The 19048-nt window shown below is 41.6% G+C and overlaps 1 protein-coding gene across 1 annotated transcript in view; it reads left to right on the top strand.

Annotated features, from left to right (window-relative positions):
• MORC1 (MORC family CW-type zinc finger 1) overlaps positions 1–19048 on the top strand; it is a 170298-nt gene that overhangs the window by 127395 nt on the left and 23855 nt on the right. Inside the window, exons 20-22 of the mRNA XM_021692684.1 lie at positions 2589–2696; positions 12408–12477; positions 14594–14660. Of these exons, the coding sequence (XP_021548359.1) occupies positions 2589–2696; positions 12408–12477; positions 14594–14660 (245 nt within the window). The remainder of the gene's footprint in view (positions 1–2588; positions 2697–12407; positions 12478–14593; positions 14661–19048) is intronic.

Raw genomic sequence — 19048 nt, 5'->3', positions numbered from 1 at the left:
GACAAATGTAAACTGCTACTGTGGCAGTTTTTAATGACTTAGTAGCATGAGTACTTATAATAGGGGATTTGACCCTTCCTGGGAGGACTGAATGGGAAAAAGTGATGAAAATCCTGAAAAAGCGATGACTGAATTTTTTAGGATTGAATTCCAATTAAATGGGTAAAAAGAGAGGGAGAGCATTTCCAGACAATGCAGACATGTGCTAAAGAAGAATGCTGGTGAATTCAGAGTACCTTAAGAAGACAAGGAAGCTCTGGCAGGGCAGAGAGATAGAAAGGGGCTATGGTGTGAGGTGCGTAGGGAGTGCCCAGAACCATGCAGGTCCTATAGGCTTTGACAAGGGGTTTTGCATTTATCCTAAAAGCAGTGGGACACCATGGAAAGGAAGTGGTGTGATCAGATCTTCCTTTAGAAAAGACTGTTGGCTGAGTATGGAAGCCTGCTGTGAATGCAGGCGGAGCAGTCAGGGGGCTGTTAACAGTGGTCTCCTGGGGAAACACTGGCCAATGGGGCTGGGGTGATGGCAGCCAAGCAGAGAGGAGTGGGTGCATTCGTTACTTGTGTGTTTGTCTTGAGGAGGAGACACTGAGCTGTGTTGGCGATGTATTGGGTATAGAAGGTGAAGCAGAGGGAAATGGCAAGGACTACAGAATTTCTGGCTCTTGCACCTGGTTGGATGGTGGTTCCATTCTTTGAAATGGAGACTCCTAGAAGGTGGCTGGGCCTGTGGGGGGAGATCACTTTCCATAGTTTGACACCTCAAAGAGGACAAGCCAAGTGAGGAGTAGGGTAAGAAGAGAAGAAAGACTGGACAGAAGCCTGAGGGATTTTAGCATCTAATGGCTAGCTGTCGGGGTCAGGGTGCTCCGGTGATGGTGAAGGTCTGGCCGGGCAGGAAGAGAACAAACCAGGCGCTTGTTTCCTCACTAAAGCCAAGAGGGGGAAATGTCAGTTCAAGGAGAATTAGTCAGAGAGGCTAGATTCTATTGAAAGGCCTAAAAAAGTCCATTTACTTAATGACTTAGAGGTAATAGGGATGATCTCAGGAAGAATTTTATTGTTTTTGTTGGAGTGAAGGGCGTAGAAACCAGATTAGAATGGACTGACTAGCAGGTGGAAGGTGAAGACATGGAGACAGGTTGTATGTCAACTCTTGGAAACACAAGATAATTTCACTTCAGAAGATGTTCTGTACAAAAATCTAGAATTGGGGCAGATAGATCAGGAGACTCTGGAATTCCCGAACATTTGAAAAATGAATTTAACCAAGTTTTAAACTGCAATTGAAACAGCTTTCAATTACTTGAGGATTATTTGCAGTAAATTTCTAATATTCTGTCCAGTAAGCACACTGGGCATTACCACTACCAGAGGAGGTGCGGGAAGTGTCATTAATTTTAACATAGCCTAAGTAGATGGAATTAGGAAGGCAGATATGCCCGAGTCAGTCTTATAATGTGCTCCCAAAGCTTGAAAACATGGCTCTGGATGCTGTGAATTGTGTAAGACTGATGAATCACAGACCTGTACCCCTGAAACAAATAATACCTTATATGTTAATAAAAAGAAAATAAATAAATAAAATTCTTAAATATACAGTAAAAAAAAAACCCCAAAACAATGGCTCTGGGAATTAGCTAATGTTTTAACTTAAATGTACCACAGTTCAGCTTTATTAACACAGGTAATTAATTAATTGTTCTTCCTAGAGAATTGTTTTTATCACACCCTTGTGTTTCTCAGAGGTTCCACTTTCTTTATCCTCAACAACTTTCCCCCCATCTCCTGAAAGCAGGGCTCCCAGTAAAAATAATATTCTTATTGTTTCCTACATCTGCAGCTTTTAATTCCCTTTAATTTTCTCTCAGTGTCCTTTGTTAATTCATTCCACTGAACAAACATATACTAAGCATTTATGTTGGGCCAGGTGCTGAGGATTCAGAGATTGTCATAGTTCTTGCTCCTGAGAAGCTGAGAGTCTACTGGTAGCCATTCCAATCAAAGGAGACCTTTGCCTGCATCATACATTTTTCATATCGCTGTTTCCCAACTTTTCAAGTATGAGGACATCTTTTTTAAAAATGACACAGACATCTCACATAATACTAGGCATGCCTGGAATCTATTGATTAAGAATTATGTAAGAGAAAGCCATCACAGATATTTTGAAATGAATGTATATCTTATGTCCTCACAGCAACATCTACATAAATTTTAAGAGCAATGTGTATATCCATATGAGATGTTATTTATTCAGTGTATGGGCAGTAATTCATGGAGATTGTTTGCAAAATACTACCAGCCCTTTGATTCACTAGTGAGGCCCATGGTCTGAAGCACTCGTTTCACACCTAATTTGCCTTATGATACTCTTATTTTATTGTTGTGTATTGTTACTTAACTTTTGCAAGTGCTTATCTAAATCATATACTTCTTGAGGGCAAAGATCAGAAATTGAATTTCCTGTTTATCCTACAGAAGTTTGCTTCTGTACAGAACTGAATAGAGGCTGAATAAATGTGGTTTAATGTGTACCAGTGATTGCTCCTAACCCTTGTATATTTTCTGTTAATATCTTGCCATAGGCCTCTTCTTGGGAAATCAATAAGAAGCAGAGTCAAAACCTTGTACAGGAATGCCAGGCTTTGATTGAAGTTGAAACTAGCAACAGCGATTATCCAGATATAATCCTGGTGAGATAAATTTCATAGGCTAAATGGCACCTTGAGATTGATTCACATTCATGAAGATTAGAGGAATTCAAGAAGCATGTCATATTAGTACCTCAAAGTAACTGAAACATTTAATTAAATAACCTAGTTTTTAGGTGAAGAAACAAGACTCAGAAAAGTTAGTTACATATCCAAGGCTATAGAAACGAATGAAAATAGAACTGGGGTTTGTATGTCCTGACCACTAATCCATGATGCTTTTCATTTTAATTGTCATGGTGAGAAAGTTTAATAGTATGCAAATCCATATAAATGATATGTATATGTATATAACTTGAAGGTCAGCCTGAAACCTGTATGCCCAAATCCAAAGCATATGACCTTTTCTGTAATTTATCATATGGATCCCCACCAGAAAGTGTAATTCTCAATTGACTTAGTTAGGCCACTGCCAAAAGCCCTAGAGAAGTCTATTCAAGAAATACAGATGTATTTCTGTTTACTCAAGAAATCAGATGTATCCCTGATTCTAACGTTGGTAGTCACTATCTAAGAGCTTTGTATCTGACTGTCATGTAGATCCCAGCAGACTCACTTTGCCTCACTGATGCAAGTGTGAAAGAAAGCCTTTGGTATTTAGGAAGAGTTGACTCAAGGACTGGCCATGTGAGGAACACTGCATCTGTGAAGCCACGTTAAAGACGTTGTCCAGTATGCTGTTTAGTGTTCTTTGCACTGTAATTTAAAACTTCATTTAGACATTAGAATTTCATGTCAGGAAAAAATCTATTTGGTGCTTCCTTTTATTAGAATATGAATTGTATTGCTCACTCTAGTGAGTTCTCTTTTTACTTTGACCATCAAGAAGCTTATAGCTAAACGTTAAATAAGAATAACTATAGTCACCTAAATGGTTGTTGTCTGTTGACATGATAATATAAGGGAGAGTATTTAGAAAGGGGCCTGGCCTTGCCAGGGTAGCTCAGTCAGTTAAGTGTCGGACTCTTGATTTTGGCTCAGGTCATGATCTGAGGGTCGTGAGATCGAGCCCTGTGTCGTGCTCCATGCTGGGTGTGGACCCTGCTTAAGATCCTCACTCTCTGCCCCTCTCCCCAGTGCACATGCGCGTTCTCTTTCTCCCCCCCCACCCTCCAAAAAAGAAAGGGGCCTGGTCTCATTGTACCTGTCTTCAGGTGAGATATCTCAGAATGCTATTTGGAATTGTGGATTAGGTTTTATTTACCAGCAAGCCAATAAAGACCATATGTCTTCTGACTTAGGCCTAATGTCTGTGCCCATCAGCAGAAAATCATTGTCAGAAGGCACACAGTATAACAGTAATGGAGGTTTTATTTAAAAAATTTTTTTCATGATGAAATATTTCAAACCTAGTACCAGCAACTCCTGTGTGCCCATTTCCCAGCTCCACAGGGACCAACTCACGGCCAGTCTTATCTCATCCACGTTCCCTGCCTGTCCCCTTACTCCCAGGCATCACATGGCTTCTTCCATAAACTGTAATTACGTTAAGAGGCCATCTGAAGGGATGTTGAGAAGGTCTAGGAGTCATTTGTGAAAGGGAGCAGGAAAAAACCTTCGTAGTGACAAAAAGGAACAAGTAAATCCAGGATGTGAAGAAAGGAAACACCAAAGTATTTTTCAAAAGGAAAAGAGTCAAAATTTAATCAGCAACCAGAAAGGAAGAGGAAATGCAACTAGTATTGTAGAGAACATGATGTCGCTGCCCCCGTGAGCCATGTCAGTCCCCACCTGCTTTCTAGAATCCTGTCGGTCTTTCACGTAGCCCTCCCTCTGTCCCCTCCCTAAGCTTTGCATACAGCTTTTAGCGAGGACTTTTTCATAAATTACGTATGACATTTATATTAAAATTGTTGTCTTTTTATGTAATAGTTCTCAAGTTTTATGTTACTTGTGTGTGTGTTGGGGGGGCTAGGATTTATTTGTGCCCCATTGATCCTCGTGGGAAGTTTGTTCTCAGACTCAGGGTGCCTGCTTTATTTCGATAAATATGAATTATCCACAGATGCACATTAATTTCTGTGTTTGGCTGTAGTTGCAGTAATTCCAGTAGGAAATAATTGCTTCTGAGTGTTTGTACTTTCTTAAACTCATAAATTAAAAAATAATTCTTCTTAACCCCTAGCCTTCTACCCAATTCTTCTCTCCCTATAGTGCTTCCATTGTGTGTGTCTGTGCACATGCTTTAATTCTGACTCCGTGCCTGTCTCATTTAAAGAAGGAAGGCACTCAGGACCAACGGTGCTGCGAGGGGTTATCACTTAAAGAAACAGAATTAGCTACTACACTGACACTTCTCATCTCCCCGCAACCAGGTGGTTTTTATTATTTTGGTGAATTTCCTGGGGCCCAGGGCCTTATTTTCAAGTGTAATATGCTGAGAAATATAGGTTCAGCACATCAAAGAAAGCCCACCTCACAGGGATGATTTTACATTATCCAAACTGATGGGACCGTTGTATAATATCGTAATAGCGGTTGGGTCATTTGAAAGATAAATAGAGCCTCCGTCCAGTTGGAAGGCACACGCTGACTTACACCGTGCACTCTCCCCCTTTGTGACAATCTGCATGGGCTGGCCAATTCTGGTCTGACAGTTGCTGGTGAGTTATGTGCCTGCATATTTACAAGGTTTCCAGCTAAGACAGGCTGCCGTGTCGCCCTCCCCCTAAAGCGTGACAGTGATGATGTTACCCACATGACTGGCTATACCACTAAACGGGGCACTGGCCCAGCACCCAGGCCCTGTTCCACCTGTGCTCCTAGGAGTGTATCTTTCTCATGTTGAATGGAGAACGAGTCCGTTCCTTTAAGCGCCTGCTTTCCTTTGCTGTGTCTGTCCGTCTGCCTTTTGAACGGATTTTTTTTTCAGAGCGGTGTACTTCATTTTTCTCTTTTCCAAGTTCTGGGCACACCTCCCTCGGGCTGTGCTGCATTTGTGCAACTTCGCCTGAAATGATGAGAGTATTGATGGCTGTTCAGATCTCTCTCGAATCTGACCACTGCTGGTGACTGCCGGTTATCATTCATTCTCCCAGATCATCTTGTCTGCTGTGGCTCAGGGTTACAGCAGTTGGACCTGTTTTCCTAAGTTCCTCCTCCTCCCATTCCACCCCATTCTTGACTGAATGTTCTTCATATTCTTTTCTCTCCAAGGCCTATGGTCTATGAAAGCTATTTTTTTAAAAAGATTATTTATTTATTTATTTATTTATTTGACAGAGAGAGACACAGCGAGAGAGGGAACACAAGCAGGAGGAGTGGGAGAAGGAGAAGCAGGCTTCCCGTGGAGCAGGGAGCCCGATGCGGGGCTCGATCCCAGGACCCCGGGATCATGACCCGAGCCGAAGGCAGACGCTTTATGACTGAGCCACCCAGGCGCCCCTGAAAGCTATTTTTTAAGAAAAACATATTCTTTAGTTTTATTTCTTTTCTCATTGAGATAATGCTCATTCTCTAGTCATTTTTAAGGTTTGTCTTTTCTGTTCTACACCGTGTCTCACACTCAGCATGCTCCAGGATCATCCATGTGGCACTGGGCTTCATTTTCCTTTTCTCCAGTTGCTTCTGATCCCATAGTTTGCTGGTGTTGCCTCTGGCATTTTTTTTTCCTTCTTGATATTAATTTCTGCCTGGCCTTCTAGCCAGCACAGTCCATTCATTTTCAAAGTCCATGCAGTGAGAGTGTTCTTGGTCAGACCTTGCATGTCATTTGGCACCATGGAAGTCCCCAACTGGGACTCAGTTAAAACTCTAGGCATTTTCTAGAGATTAAAAAACTGTCGTGAAAATAATGAGGAGTTTTTAAAGAACATCTTAAACCTCTTCAAAATGCCCTAGGTAGCCTCCCCGTTGGACCCTTGGAGACATTACGTGTGGGGCTATCCGTTTGCACTGCAGCAAACTTCTTTCGTTATTTTTCATGATCTCGTTAGCACAGGTATTGTCCCCTCTACCCCTTAAGGGGAACTGATGTGATCCAGATTTATTATCTCTGACCCTGTAAAACTTTATTCTGAAATTCTTGTGTGTGTGTTCCTGTGTATGTGTGTGTTAGTGGGGTGAGCCTTTCCTCTTTCTTTGTGGCCATGATGCAATTCAGGTACTGTGCTTCACGTGTATCATCTCATCTTATTTTTCTGAATTTAACCTGAGGGGTTAAATTCTCTTTTCATCCCCATCTTACAGGTGAGGAAGATAAACTTGCTCAGGGTCACACTGCCAGGAAGTGGTCACCTTGAACCCGCGCTGTTGAGCTTGACCTCCCACTTTTTTAACCTCGTCTCCTTATGACTTCTCCCTTTATCTTCCATCTCCCTGCACTGTCCTCCATGTCTGTTCACCCAGAGCATTCCACACAGGTTGGTTGGAGTACACAGACTTTACTCAGGGGCAAGAATTTCAAGGTACAAATAGATAACGCATTGAATAACATTCAGCATTTTGGCTTTGGTTTCCTAAATTCCGTAGATGGGCCTTCTCCAGACAAGAATCTTGAATTCATTTTAAAAAATCAGTCCATAGTCCTTGCCCACATTAAGCTAACTTCCCTTTAGCTCATGTCTCCCCTTATCCACCCTAAATCTGACGTATCCAATAAAGTTTCATCTTCCATGTTCAAAACACATACCCTGCCCTCTCTGATTCTGGACTCTTTCTGTCTCAGGCATTTCCAAACCCATGTGTAAAGTTCAGATTTGTCCCCGTTAACCCCAGATGGGAAGGAAGTAGAAATTCTTTTAGGTCACCCCCTGTAGATGCACCAGCCTCTGTCGGGGGATCAATGTCTGAGTGAAGGGATCGGAGTGGGTACCCATGGGGCTGAAGATTTGAAGTTCCAGCAAACCCTGCAAGTGTCGCAATGTCCGTTGGAAGCAAACTGGAGCAAAGGTGGAAAGTTAGGGCTGGTGATGTTGATCAGGCCATTGTTTGCATACGGGGAATGGTTGGACCCCTGAAATTTTAATAGGTTTGTTGAGGGATTAAGTGTGGGCAGAAAAATAAAGATCCTGGGAGATTTGGGACACAGAAAGTTATAGAATTCAAGGGAAGAAGGAGCAGCGAGAGACTTCTTCATGCTTCCTCATCTCAATAAATGGCACCACCATTCACAGCTACTCAGGCCCCAGCCTAGGAGGCGTCCTGAATTCCTCTCCTTCTTTCACACCCGGCACTCAACCTGTCAGCCAGTCCTGCCCAATCAACCTTTGAACGTATACCCTGTGTTTCCACAGCTGCCACCCTGGCGAATTCACCAACATCTCTTGTCAGGGCTACAGCAATAGCCCTGTAAATGATCTCACTGCTTCTGTTGGCATCCACAGTCGAAAAATCTGTTTCACCTAAAAGATAGGTCATGCCATTCTCCTACTCAGAACCCTCCGATGGCTTCTGCTCACACTTCGACCAGAATTCAGCGTCCTTGCTGTGCCCTCCAAGGCCCTAGGTGACCTGGCCTTGACCTCTTTTGAGTTCTTATCCTCGTCCCTTCTTTCTCTTCACTGTGGCCACCCTGGACTTCCTTGGCCTCCAACAGCCCGAGCTTATTTTTGCTTCCCTGACTTTTCCTTGGATGTTTGTAATGCCTGGATTCTCCTCCCCCCAGCCCCCAGCAACACGTATGTCTGGTCAGGACTTTCTGTGATTCTGTGAGTAAACTGAGTGTCCGTTACTGTCGTCGACACTGGAGATACCACAAGAAGATGCTCCCTGTCCTCGTGGTGCTTCCATTCCAGTCAGGGAGCCAGACCCCAGACAAGACTAATAAGTAAACTGTGTTGCAGGATAGATGGTGGCAAGGGCTCAGGAGGAAAGGAAAGCAGACGAAAGGGGGAGGAAGCATGGTGAGGCTGAGTGAGTACAGTTCTGTATAGAGTTGGCATGAAAGGCCCAGCTGAAGGGTGTGTAAAGAAAAACTAGAAAAAAGTTGGAGGAACAAGCAAACCAACAGCAAACAAACCTAACCTTGAGAGAGGAGGGCACCTGGCATGGTTGTGAAGTGGGTAGAGAGGAGGAGGCACGGAGGGTGCGGGGACTTAGGCTATTCTCAGTCTCTTACCTGTGTTACTTCTCTTCGCAGAACTTAACATCACCTGACATCACATCACATATCCATCTTTTTATTTACTTAACATCTATTTCTCCCTCACTAGAAAATAAGCTCCATAAAGGCGGGACTTTGTATTCTTTATCAGAACAGCGTCTGACCCATACTGGGAACTCAATTTTAGGGAATAAATTTATGGATGAGAGGGGAGCCTGGAACATAACGTTCACTGTGGAAGAGTGAAAACAGAAAGGCCCTTTGAGTTTGGCAGGAAGGCGTTACTGGTCTGGTAGCCTTTTTGGGTCCTTGATAATAATAAAGGTGGAGATAGAGGGGCAAAGAAATAGAAGGAAAGAAAGCAGGTAAAGTGATACCAACCAGTTTTTAACGCATCCTTAACAACAGTTGAATTAGAGAAGTGCTACGCAGCTGACTGTGGTATGTTTTTTTTCCCCTCTCTCTAACTTATTTATGATTTATTTATCCTCTTAAATAGATACTTCACAAAATTGAGCTTGTGGTATTATGCTGATCCATTGCATCCCTTGGAGAACTGACAAATCCCGCTCTGCTCATTGTTAACATAATTTTAATTAAGGTATCTAAAACCGCATGTTAAAACTTGACTATAATCTCATTTACTGTGTGGGAGGTGTTATCTATTTCATGACTGAGGTAAAATCTTAGGGAAGAGATATCCCCAAACTGCAGAGTATGAAACACAGTTAAGCCTAAGAGACAAGAACACTTCTGTAATGAAATGAAGTAATGTATATGAAAGAGCGTTGTAAGCAGTATCAAAATATACAAATAGTGTCATCGAAAAGACAGCTGTATGTCTTGTTGTCTCAGCTTGAAAAAATTCAGACCTTCAAAGCCACAAGTATATTGTGGTAGAAAAGAGCATCCTATGAACTCAGATATTTACAGTGTTATTTAAAAGGGAATACTGTGCATTGTTTATCCAAAATCTTTTAAACACCTGTATGCCAAAGAATAAAGAAGATACAGGAAAGGAAAAGAAGATAATCTCTCCTGCACTTTAGATGGGAAAGCTTTGTGTAAGTACCATTTCTGGAGTGAGAGAACACAGCTGACTCTCATGGAAACAACCTGATATAAGGCATGGCTCAAAGCAGAGAAGTAAACAAAAAAATGCAAAAACAGTTAATTTCATGAGGCTGTGCTAATAACACCACCAACAAAAGTTCCTACTGAGAGTGCTGTCATTTTGGTTAATCTTGGATGCTTCCATATTGTCTGATTTTTTTTTTTTTAGATTTTATTTATTTTTATTTTGAGAGAGAGAGAGCACAAGAGGGGGGAGCGGGAGAGGGAGAAGCAGACTCCCTGCCGAGCAGGGAGCCCGATGTGGGACTCGATCCCGGGACTCCAGGATCATGACCTGAGCCGAAGGCAGTTGCTTAACCGACTGAGCCACCCAGGCGCCCTAAAAATAAGTTTCTTTTATTTAAAGATTTTATTTATTTATTTGAGAGAGAGAATGAGATAGAGAGCATGAGAGGGGGGAGGGTCAGAGGGAGAAGCAGACTCCCCGCCGAGCAGGGAGCCCGATGTGGGACTCGATCCAGGGACTCCAGGATCATGACCTGAGCCGAAGGCAGTCGCTTAACCCACTGAGCCACCCAGGCGCCCCAAAAACATTCCATCTTGTCTGATTTTTATCACAAGGAAGAGTTACCAAAGAAAAGGAACACATTCTGAGCTGGATCATCATGGATTACAACAAAGTGGTTGTAACTAAAGGCATTAAATAGCTCCTCTCGTCAGCTTATCTTGTGGTTGCTGTTAACTGCTGTGGGAAAGAGTCTATGCTGCTTATAAACTGGTCAAGAAATATTTAGTTCGAAGTTAGAGGCACTTAAGGCATGTGGATTTCCTGTATGTATCAGCATATTAGAAGAAAACTAAGTTTTATGATATATCAGAGAGAAATAAGATGTACATTGTTAAGGTCATTTTGCAAAATGAACTTTAAAAAATACATGCGTTTTATTTACTTCTGGGGCAGGAATTTATTTACAGTGTAAGTACAAAACTATTCTGAAATGAACAAAGCAGCTTAGCATCAGGTTTTTTTTGAGATTTTTATTTATTTATTTGAGAGAGAGTATGTGTGTGCACAAGAGTGGGGTGAGGGGCAGAGGGAGAAGCAGGCTTCCTGCTGAGCAAGGAGCCTGATGCAGGGCTCGATCCCAGGACCCTGGGACCATGAGCTGAGCCGAAGGCAGATGCTTAACCGACTGAGCCACCCAGGTGCCCCAGCATCAGTTTTATTTCCGCCTACCTAACAAGACTTTCCTTGTTATGGCTTTGAGTGAAACAGGAGCAGCAGTGATTGACAGCTGTCAGGTCTTTTGTTGCTAGGCTACATGTGTGCCCATTTAACCTGCTTCCTGACGGAGCACAGTTTCTAGAATGCCGTGTAAAATATATGCCTGTGTTTCCTGGGAGGGGAGAAAAAGAGAGGTGATCGCCTCTCCCTCCCACGTTTGTTTAGCAGGGCACAGCGGGCTTGAAAGGCGAAGGGTACAGACACAGTGGGTAAGCTCCAGAGAACCCACAGCTCCGCGCCTTCCCCCAGGTCATAGAAGTGGGGAACACGGTTGTATCTCAGCACATGTTGAAGGGTCTTCGGGTCAGGGAGCTCTTGCCTTACCCCTGCCTTCTCCATTTCTGTTTTTAACTGCCTGTTCCTCCACCTTCTCACAGATTTACAAAATACACAAAGGGAACATTCTAGGTCCATTTTCCTGAAGGGTGTGAACTAACTCTCTTTCTCTCTCTCTGATCTAAAGAAATACATTTCCAAAATGTAAGTTGGTTTTGTGTGAGCCTTGCAAGATGGGTCTTCAGGCTTCCCAAAGCTGTGGTAGACATGGCTTCTGGATGGCACATTCCCCCCGCCCCCCAGCTCTTCCAACCCCCACTTCCGCCCACCCGCCCAGACAACACACACACACACACACGCTCACTCACTCACTCTCAGGGGCCACCAGCCCTCTTGGCTCCTGCATTCAACACATTAAGGCTCTGTAACCCCTTTTAGGCAGATCTCCTGCGATTTTATCAAAAGATAAGGTGTCCCAACCTTGTCCCCTGGTTGGCCCAGGTACACTCCCCATCCCTATCCTTGTCTTCTTCCCCATCATGCTGTGGGGCCTTAGGCCCCAGGCCCCAACCTCCCCAAGGTTTTCAATGCGCTGATGTTGAGCTCATGCTCCGTGTCTCCTCTGTATCGACCACCGGTGTGATAACCCTCCTCAAAACAGCACAGGTTCCATGGTTGCTCCTGGTGAATCAAATACCTGGCTCATTTGTTGGAGTCATTGTTACATCCACATAAGATATGGATTTTTAAAAATACCTGTACAAATATTGATAGAAGTACAAAAATCCTGATAAATGGTAAAAGTAAATATGACAATTATGATGTAAACTTCCTTGAGATGCACATCAGTATTCTTTTCTACAATGCGCACATTTACTTTGTCTCCCTTCATAATGTGCATAAACTCTACTTCTCTCCTCTCTCTCTGATATGGCCACTGATACTCAGGTCATTTCGCACCCTATAATGTAGCTTATATTTTTGTGCAGCTTTAAGTAAACAGCTTATTTTTCAGGTTTTAGATAAAAGTGACACTGAGGTCTCATTGAAACAAGAAAAAAAGGAAGTTTCTCTTATGAAAAAAGGTAAAAAAAATTCAGTTTACCTATATTAGCTGTGATGTTTGAGTTGTTTTCAATATGACTTACGTGGCACATCTGATGTGGGATATAGATCAGAAGTTTGGTAGCAATTTGGATTTTTAAAAGTTAAAATGTGTTGTTCCAGAAGTGGGAGGAGGGCTGGGTGGAGAGTGAGCTGCCAATCCCGTGTGTTTTGGAAGAGCCAAGAGACACTCCCTTCCCAAGGAGAGGCCCCCCAGCTCCGCCACACACGGCCTGACATCTCCAGCAGTAGACTTGGACCACTCTCTGTGTTGAATTCTGTTTCGAAATTTGCAGTAGATTGATATGAGCTCTTTTATTCGGACTGTATTTTGAAAATTATGATGACAGTTCTCTATCTTCAATTATGTAGTCCTTTTCCTGCTTTTCCTGATTCCCCATAGACCAGTTCACCAACATATCCATTAGTTCCTTTATCCCCATGGGACATCTTTTGTCTCAAGTGAGAGACGAGCTTTTTTTAAACTTAGAGTTGCCATCTTATAATATTCAATCCAAAACCGATTTCTTTGGATAGAGAAGCTGGAAGCAAACTGGACTCAAAATTTTGTTTTCTTAGCGTCCATTCATTATTATGACCAACCCCTTTATTATGTGTTATATTATTATTATCATACCATTCTCTCTTTTATTTTAATATTCTACCATTGGGCCTGAGCAGCAAGCCCATCATTTTCATGGTCCTCCTCTTATTCTGAAATAAGTTCTAAAGTTTTTCTTAGCCTCTTTGACAAGCCTCAGCTCCTTTTGGCTTCATCATTCCCAGTCCTTGTATTGGTCCATGGTATCACTCTGTGCTCACTTTTGGTCATAAGCTCTCCCTTCATACTTTGTTACTCAGGTAACCTAATCAGCCATCCATGCACATCTTTATATTTGAACCCATTAGTGAGGTCCCTAAGAAATCACAGTTTTTTATTTCTCATCTTAATTAGGATAATTTGCAATTCCACAGTCAGTATTTCTTTTGTAAGGCTTTCTTAATCTTAAAGCCAGTCTTTTATAGAAGTTTTAAAGTATTAACATGATTTCAAGTACGTGCCTGTTGGATTTCCAAATCGTAATGGAAAAATTGTTAATACAATTTTGATCCTAAAATTAATATTTAATTTCAAATATTCATCCTGGGTTTGGAAAGAACAAATTGTGAAATGATTTTAAATGACTGTAATTATAGATTAGTTGGCCGTTGGGCTAAAAAAATTTCACTTTGTGTGCAAGCCAGTGAGTAAAACCAGTAGCACCTGCAGTATGCTTAGAAAACCTCTGTGCTTTCTCTTTTATATGTACCTAAAGGAGTCAGATCCTCAGCCATCCACCCACCATCTAAAACTTCCTTTGTCGCTGTGCTATTCCACTTGGCCTTTGATGGCCCTCAACGTGTTGGCAAGGGTTTACTTGGTGGAATAAGATATGTGGACAGTTACCACAATGAATTCTAGAGACAGGTGGAAGAATGACACGTTGACTTATTGCGTCTACTGCCTCCAAGACACTCTTAAAACCAATCCAAGGAGTCAGAGCATTTCTACTCTTCTGTGAACTGTAACGGATCACTAACCTCTCTGAACATACAATAATGAGGTTCCCTCAGTGAGAAGGTTGACTAGATGACACCAGGTCTCTTCCTGCTTTAAAGTTCGACTCTCTACTAGAGACATGTTTGGGGTTGGGATCTGTTAGGATGCTTTTGAACTGGAACCTAAAATGGAATAGAACGGGATTCTAGGGGGAAGACAGGAGGTTGTCTGGGCAGAGTCTGGTGAGAGAAGGGAATCTGACGGCCCCAAGCAGTCACCCCATGCACACCAGTCACAGATAATAAGCATCATGAAAATAACTTACAAAAAAACAAGTTACAAAGGCTCTTGGATTATTAGATACACCATCTACACTTTATTAAAAGGTTATTATAAGTTGCATAAAGAACATATTGGTGCATTTTTTACAAGAGGATGTTTGGAATACAAAGCCAAATTATCTATAAGTAGTTAATAAACTGTCGACACTTCTTTCAGTTCACGTTACTGTGTGATCATCAAAATGTGATTGTCTTCATTTTGTCTGTCTTTTGAAGAAAAACAGGAGCCGTGCAGTGATACTCCAGAAATAAAGAGAAACTCTTCATTACCTAACCGGGAAAGGTGAGTGTACTGCAATTACATAAATTCTAAGTGAGTGCAATTATACTGTTGCAAAGTAATTATCAATGTTTAAATACAAGAAGAAAGAAAATAATAGCAACAAGCAAAGGCAATTAAGAATGGAACCAAATTTACAAAGGAGACAAGAAAGAATAGAATACGGCTAGGTTTCTTACCTTTTTCCCAAACCTTTTTATTTTCTTTTGTGAGGATTTGGAGATAATGAAATGGAACAGGCTTAACTTCCTACTCACAGTGAGCAACTAATTCAAATTACTGTAATGTAGTCAAAGAACTGAAAATGTCATATATGTATAAGGTGTGAATATGCAATCAGGAACCTGTTTTTTTGTGTGGCTCATTATCTTACTGTTAAACATATATGTAATATGATAATTATTGCATGCTAGAATTTTCTTGACATGAGACTTTTGTCACTTTTAACATAAAATCAGCTGAATATTTTGGATGCCCAATAAAACAAAGAATGTTTTCAAGGAAGCAAACTCTTACCCTCACTTAGACAAACTTGTCAAAGGTGCTTTCCAGGCATTTAGACCCAGGGTCTATGAATCCAAATCTTGGGCTCTTTTTGCATAAGAGCACATTGAATTGAGTGTCGGAAAAAACAGAGAGGAGTTTGATTTTCTGCACTTGCTAACAGAGGAGTCCCTCTGATACTCAAATCCCCTCACTTCACTGTTCTACTCAGAAGCCTCTCATGGCCCCATCGCTTGCAGGATAAGTTACAAATTCCTTAGCACGGCACAAGTCCCCTTCACTCCTGGCCCTTCCTGGAGCTCCCACTTTGTTTCCCAGAATTTCTGAGTTGCTTTGGGTCCTGTTTTATCACACTTGCATCTCTGTCCACACTGCTTCCTTTGCCCTCTGCAAGCTGTACACCAGTCTACTACTCTTTCCTTCAAGTTCGAGTTCAAGTGTTCTCTCCTCTGGGGCCCCCAACTCTCACAGGCAAACTCAAGGTTTCAGAGAGCCACTGATGCAGTGATCAGAGTGGTCATAACTCCTTCAACTTCAGTAGTTATCTGTTAGGGGCGCTTGGGTGGCTCAGTCATTTAAGCGACTGCCTTCAGCTCAGGTCATGATCCCAGGGTCCTGGGATCGAACCCCACATCAGGCTCTCCACTTAGCAGGGGGTCTGCTTCTCCCTCTCTGGAGATTTGTGATCTCTCTCACTTTCACTCTCTCTCAAATAAATAAAATCTTTAAAAAATTAATTATCTGTTAAATATCAGCCGTATTCTGATCATTGTCAAGTGGAATTGTCCGTCTGAAAGTCTGTCTTCCCATAAGGACGGGGGCCATATCTTTTCTTCATCATAACTCCAGGTGTCTGAGAGGTCTTCCCATAGTACTCCATCTAAAATAGCCTGTCCCATTCCTGATAAGGCACACTATCAGATCTTAGCATCCTGCATGGTTTTTTTCAGAGTACTTACTACTATTTTAAAGTATCTTATTGACTCATCTGTTTCTTTTAATGTGTTACATTCTAGCTTGCTTATTTTCTATCTTTTTCACTAGGAGCTAATTCCCTCCACAAGAATAAGGCTGTGTTGCCCACCTCTGTGTCATTAGTGTCCAGAATAGCAGCTGATTCAGAGTTAGTATATTTGTTGATTGACTAAATGAGGCAGTTTCCCCCTCATGTGGTTGCTGTGCCACTTTATGGACAGTGCTTTAACCTAGAGTTATTTATTAAAGTTTGAGTTAAAGTTTAAAATTCATCCAAAAACTAAAACACATTGTGTGTGTGTGTGTGTGTGTGTATTATATGTTGCTTTCAGGTTTGTATGAGGTTGTGTGTGTCTTTTTTTTAAAATCATCTTTGAATTGTATATACAACATGAAATGTTAGAACTGTGGTCCAATTAAAACTGTCTTCGTGGAAGAATCTTATCAAACTCATTAATAGTGGTAGTGAGGATAAAGATGATCATAATAACAATAATAATTAGGTGCTATTTACTGAGCACTTCCTAAGTGTAGGGGTTGGGCTGAATTCTTTGTATGTCTTGTTTAATCCTCAGCACATCTCTCTGAGGTCGGCACTATTATTATTATTATTATTATTATTCTTTAGTACAATAGAAATTTATTTTTCTGAAGTAAAATAAGCCTGGAAAGAGCTGGTTTAGGGCTATCAAGTGAGGCACAGTGTCAGGGAGCCAGGGTCATTTCCAGTGCTTTTTTCTTTCTTTTTTTTTTATTGTGTTAGGTTAGTCACCATACATTACATCATTAGTTTTTTTTTTTTTATTTATTTTTATTTTTTTTAATTCTTATGTTAATCCCCATACATTACATCATTAGTTTTAGATGAAGTGTTCCATGATTCATTGTTTGTGCATAACACCCAGTGCTCCATGCAGAATGTGCCCTCCTCAATACCCACCACCAGGCTAACCCATCCTCCCACATCATTAGTTTTTGATGTAGTGTTCCATGATTCATTGTTTGCATGTAACACCCAGTGCTCCATGCAATACATGCCCTCCTTAATACCCATCACCGGGCTAACCCATGCCCCTACCCCCCTTCCCTCTAAAACCCTCAATTTGTTTCTTGGAGTCCATAGTCTTTCATGGTTCGTCTCCCCCTCTGATTCCCTCCCCTTCATTTTTCCCTTCCTTCTCCTAATGACCTCCATGCTATTCCTTATGTTCCACAAATATGTGAAACTATATGATAATTGTCTTTCTCTGTTTGACTTATTTCACTTAGCATCATCTCCTCCAGTTCCATCCATGTTGATGTAAAAGTTGGGTATTCATCTTTTCTGATGGCTGAGTAATATTCCATTGTATATATGGACCACATCTTCTTTATCCATTCATCTGTTGAAGAGCATCTGGGCTCTTTCCACAGTTTGGCTATTGAGGACATTGCTGCTATGAACACTGGGGTGCATGTGGCCCTTCTTTTCACTACCTCTGTATCTTTGGGGTAAATACCCAATAGTGCAATTGCTTGGTCATAGGGTAGCTCTATTTTTAATTTTTTGAGGCACCTCCACACTGTTTTCCAAAGTGGCTGTACCAACTTGCATTCCCACCAACAGTGTAAGAGGGTTCCCCTTTCTCCACAACCTCTCCAACAATTGTTGTTTCTTGCCTTGTCAGTTTTTGTCATTCTAACTGGTGTAAGATGGTATCTCAATGTGGTTTTGATTTGAATTTCCCTGATGGCTAATGATGATGAACATTTTTTCATGTGTCTGTTAGCCATTTGTAGGTCTTCTTTGGAGAGGTGTCTGTTCATGTCTTCTACCCATTTTTTGATTTAATTATTTGTTTTTTGGGTGTTGAGTTTGAGAAGTTCTTTATAGATTTTGGATACCAGCCCTTAATCTGTAGTGTCATTTGCAAATATCTTCTCCCATTCTGTGGGTTGCCTCTTTGTTTTGTTGACTGTTTCCTTTGCTGTGCAGAAGCTTTTTATCTTGATTAAGTCCCAAAAGTTCATTTTCACTTTCGTTTCCCTTTCCTTTGGAGGTCGGCACTATTATTATTTGGCAGGAAGAGAAACAGGTTCAGAGAGGACTCTGTGCTCAGGTGTAGTGCATTTTACCTTTTATCCCCCAGCGCCAGCATGATTTTTCAGCATCCCAAAAAATGATAAAAAAAATTTTTAGAGGACTACTTTAATAAAATTTCAGCATAAAGGAAGTTACAGTTAATAGGCTTCAGATACTGTATAAATATTCTTTTTTTTTTTAAGATTTTATTTATTTATTTGACAGAGAGAGAGACAGCGAGAGCAGGAACACAAGCAGGGGGAGTGGGAGAGGGAGAAGCAGGCTTCCCGCCGAGCAGGGAGCCCGATGCGGGGCTCGATCCCAGGACCCTGGGATCATGACCTGAGCCGAAGGCAGATGCTTAACCATCTGAGCCACCCAGGCGCCCCTGTATAAGTATTCTTTAAGAGACAAGCATTAGTTATAATGTTCTTAGCCTTAAATAAAATATCAACTGAAGTTAGGAGAATTAATGCCAAAAAGCTGTTGACAGTAGAAACACATTCTATTTGATATTAACTCTTGTCCAATTTTTGAATGACCCATACAGTATAAACATATAAAACTCTCCAGAGCTGTGGTCTTAACACTTAGCATGAAAGGATTACAAAAACCCCCTCCTTATTTGACAAGCAAATCCCTACGTGATCTGACCCCTACCTGCCTACACAGTTTTGTCTCCCAAATTGCAAGTCCCCCAGCCCTCCTGAACGTTTTTTGTTCCCACAATATTGAAAGCTTTGGGTCTCCTTAACACACTGCACGATTCTGAGCATCCTCATTGTGTGTTACTCTCCATGCTGCAGCCAGTTATCCTTTTAAAACATACAGCAGATCACCTTGCTTCCAT

The sequence above is a fragment of the Neomonachus schauinslandi genome, chromosome 1 (assembly GCF_002201575.2).
Source record: "Neomonachus schauinslandi chromosome 1, ASM220157v2, whole genome shotgun sequence".
Lineage (NCBI taxonomy): Eukaryota > Metazoa > Chordata > Mammalia > Carnivora > Phocidae > Neomonachus > Neomonachus schauinslandi.
Note: the sequence above shows the minus strand (reverse complement) of the source record. Positions and strands in the feature narration are given on the sequence as shown.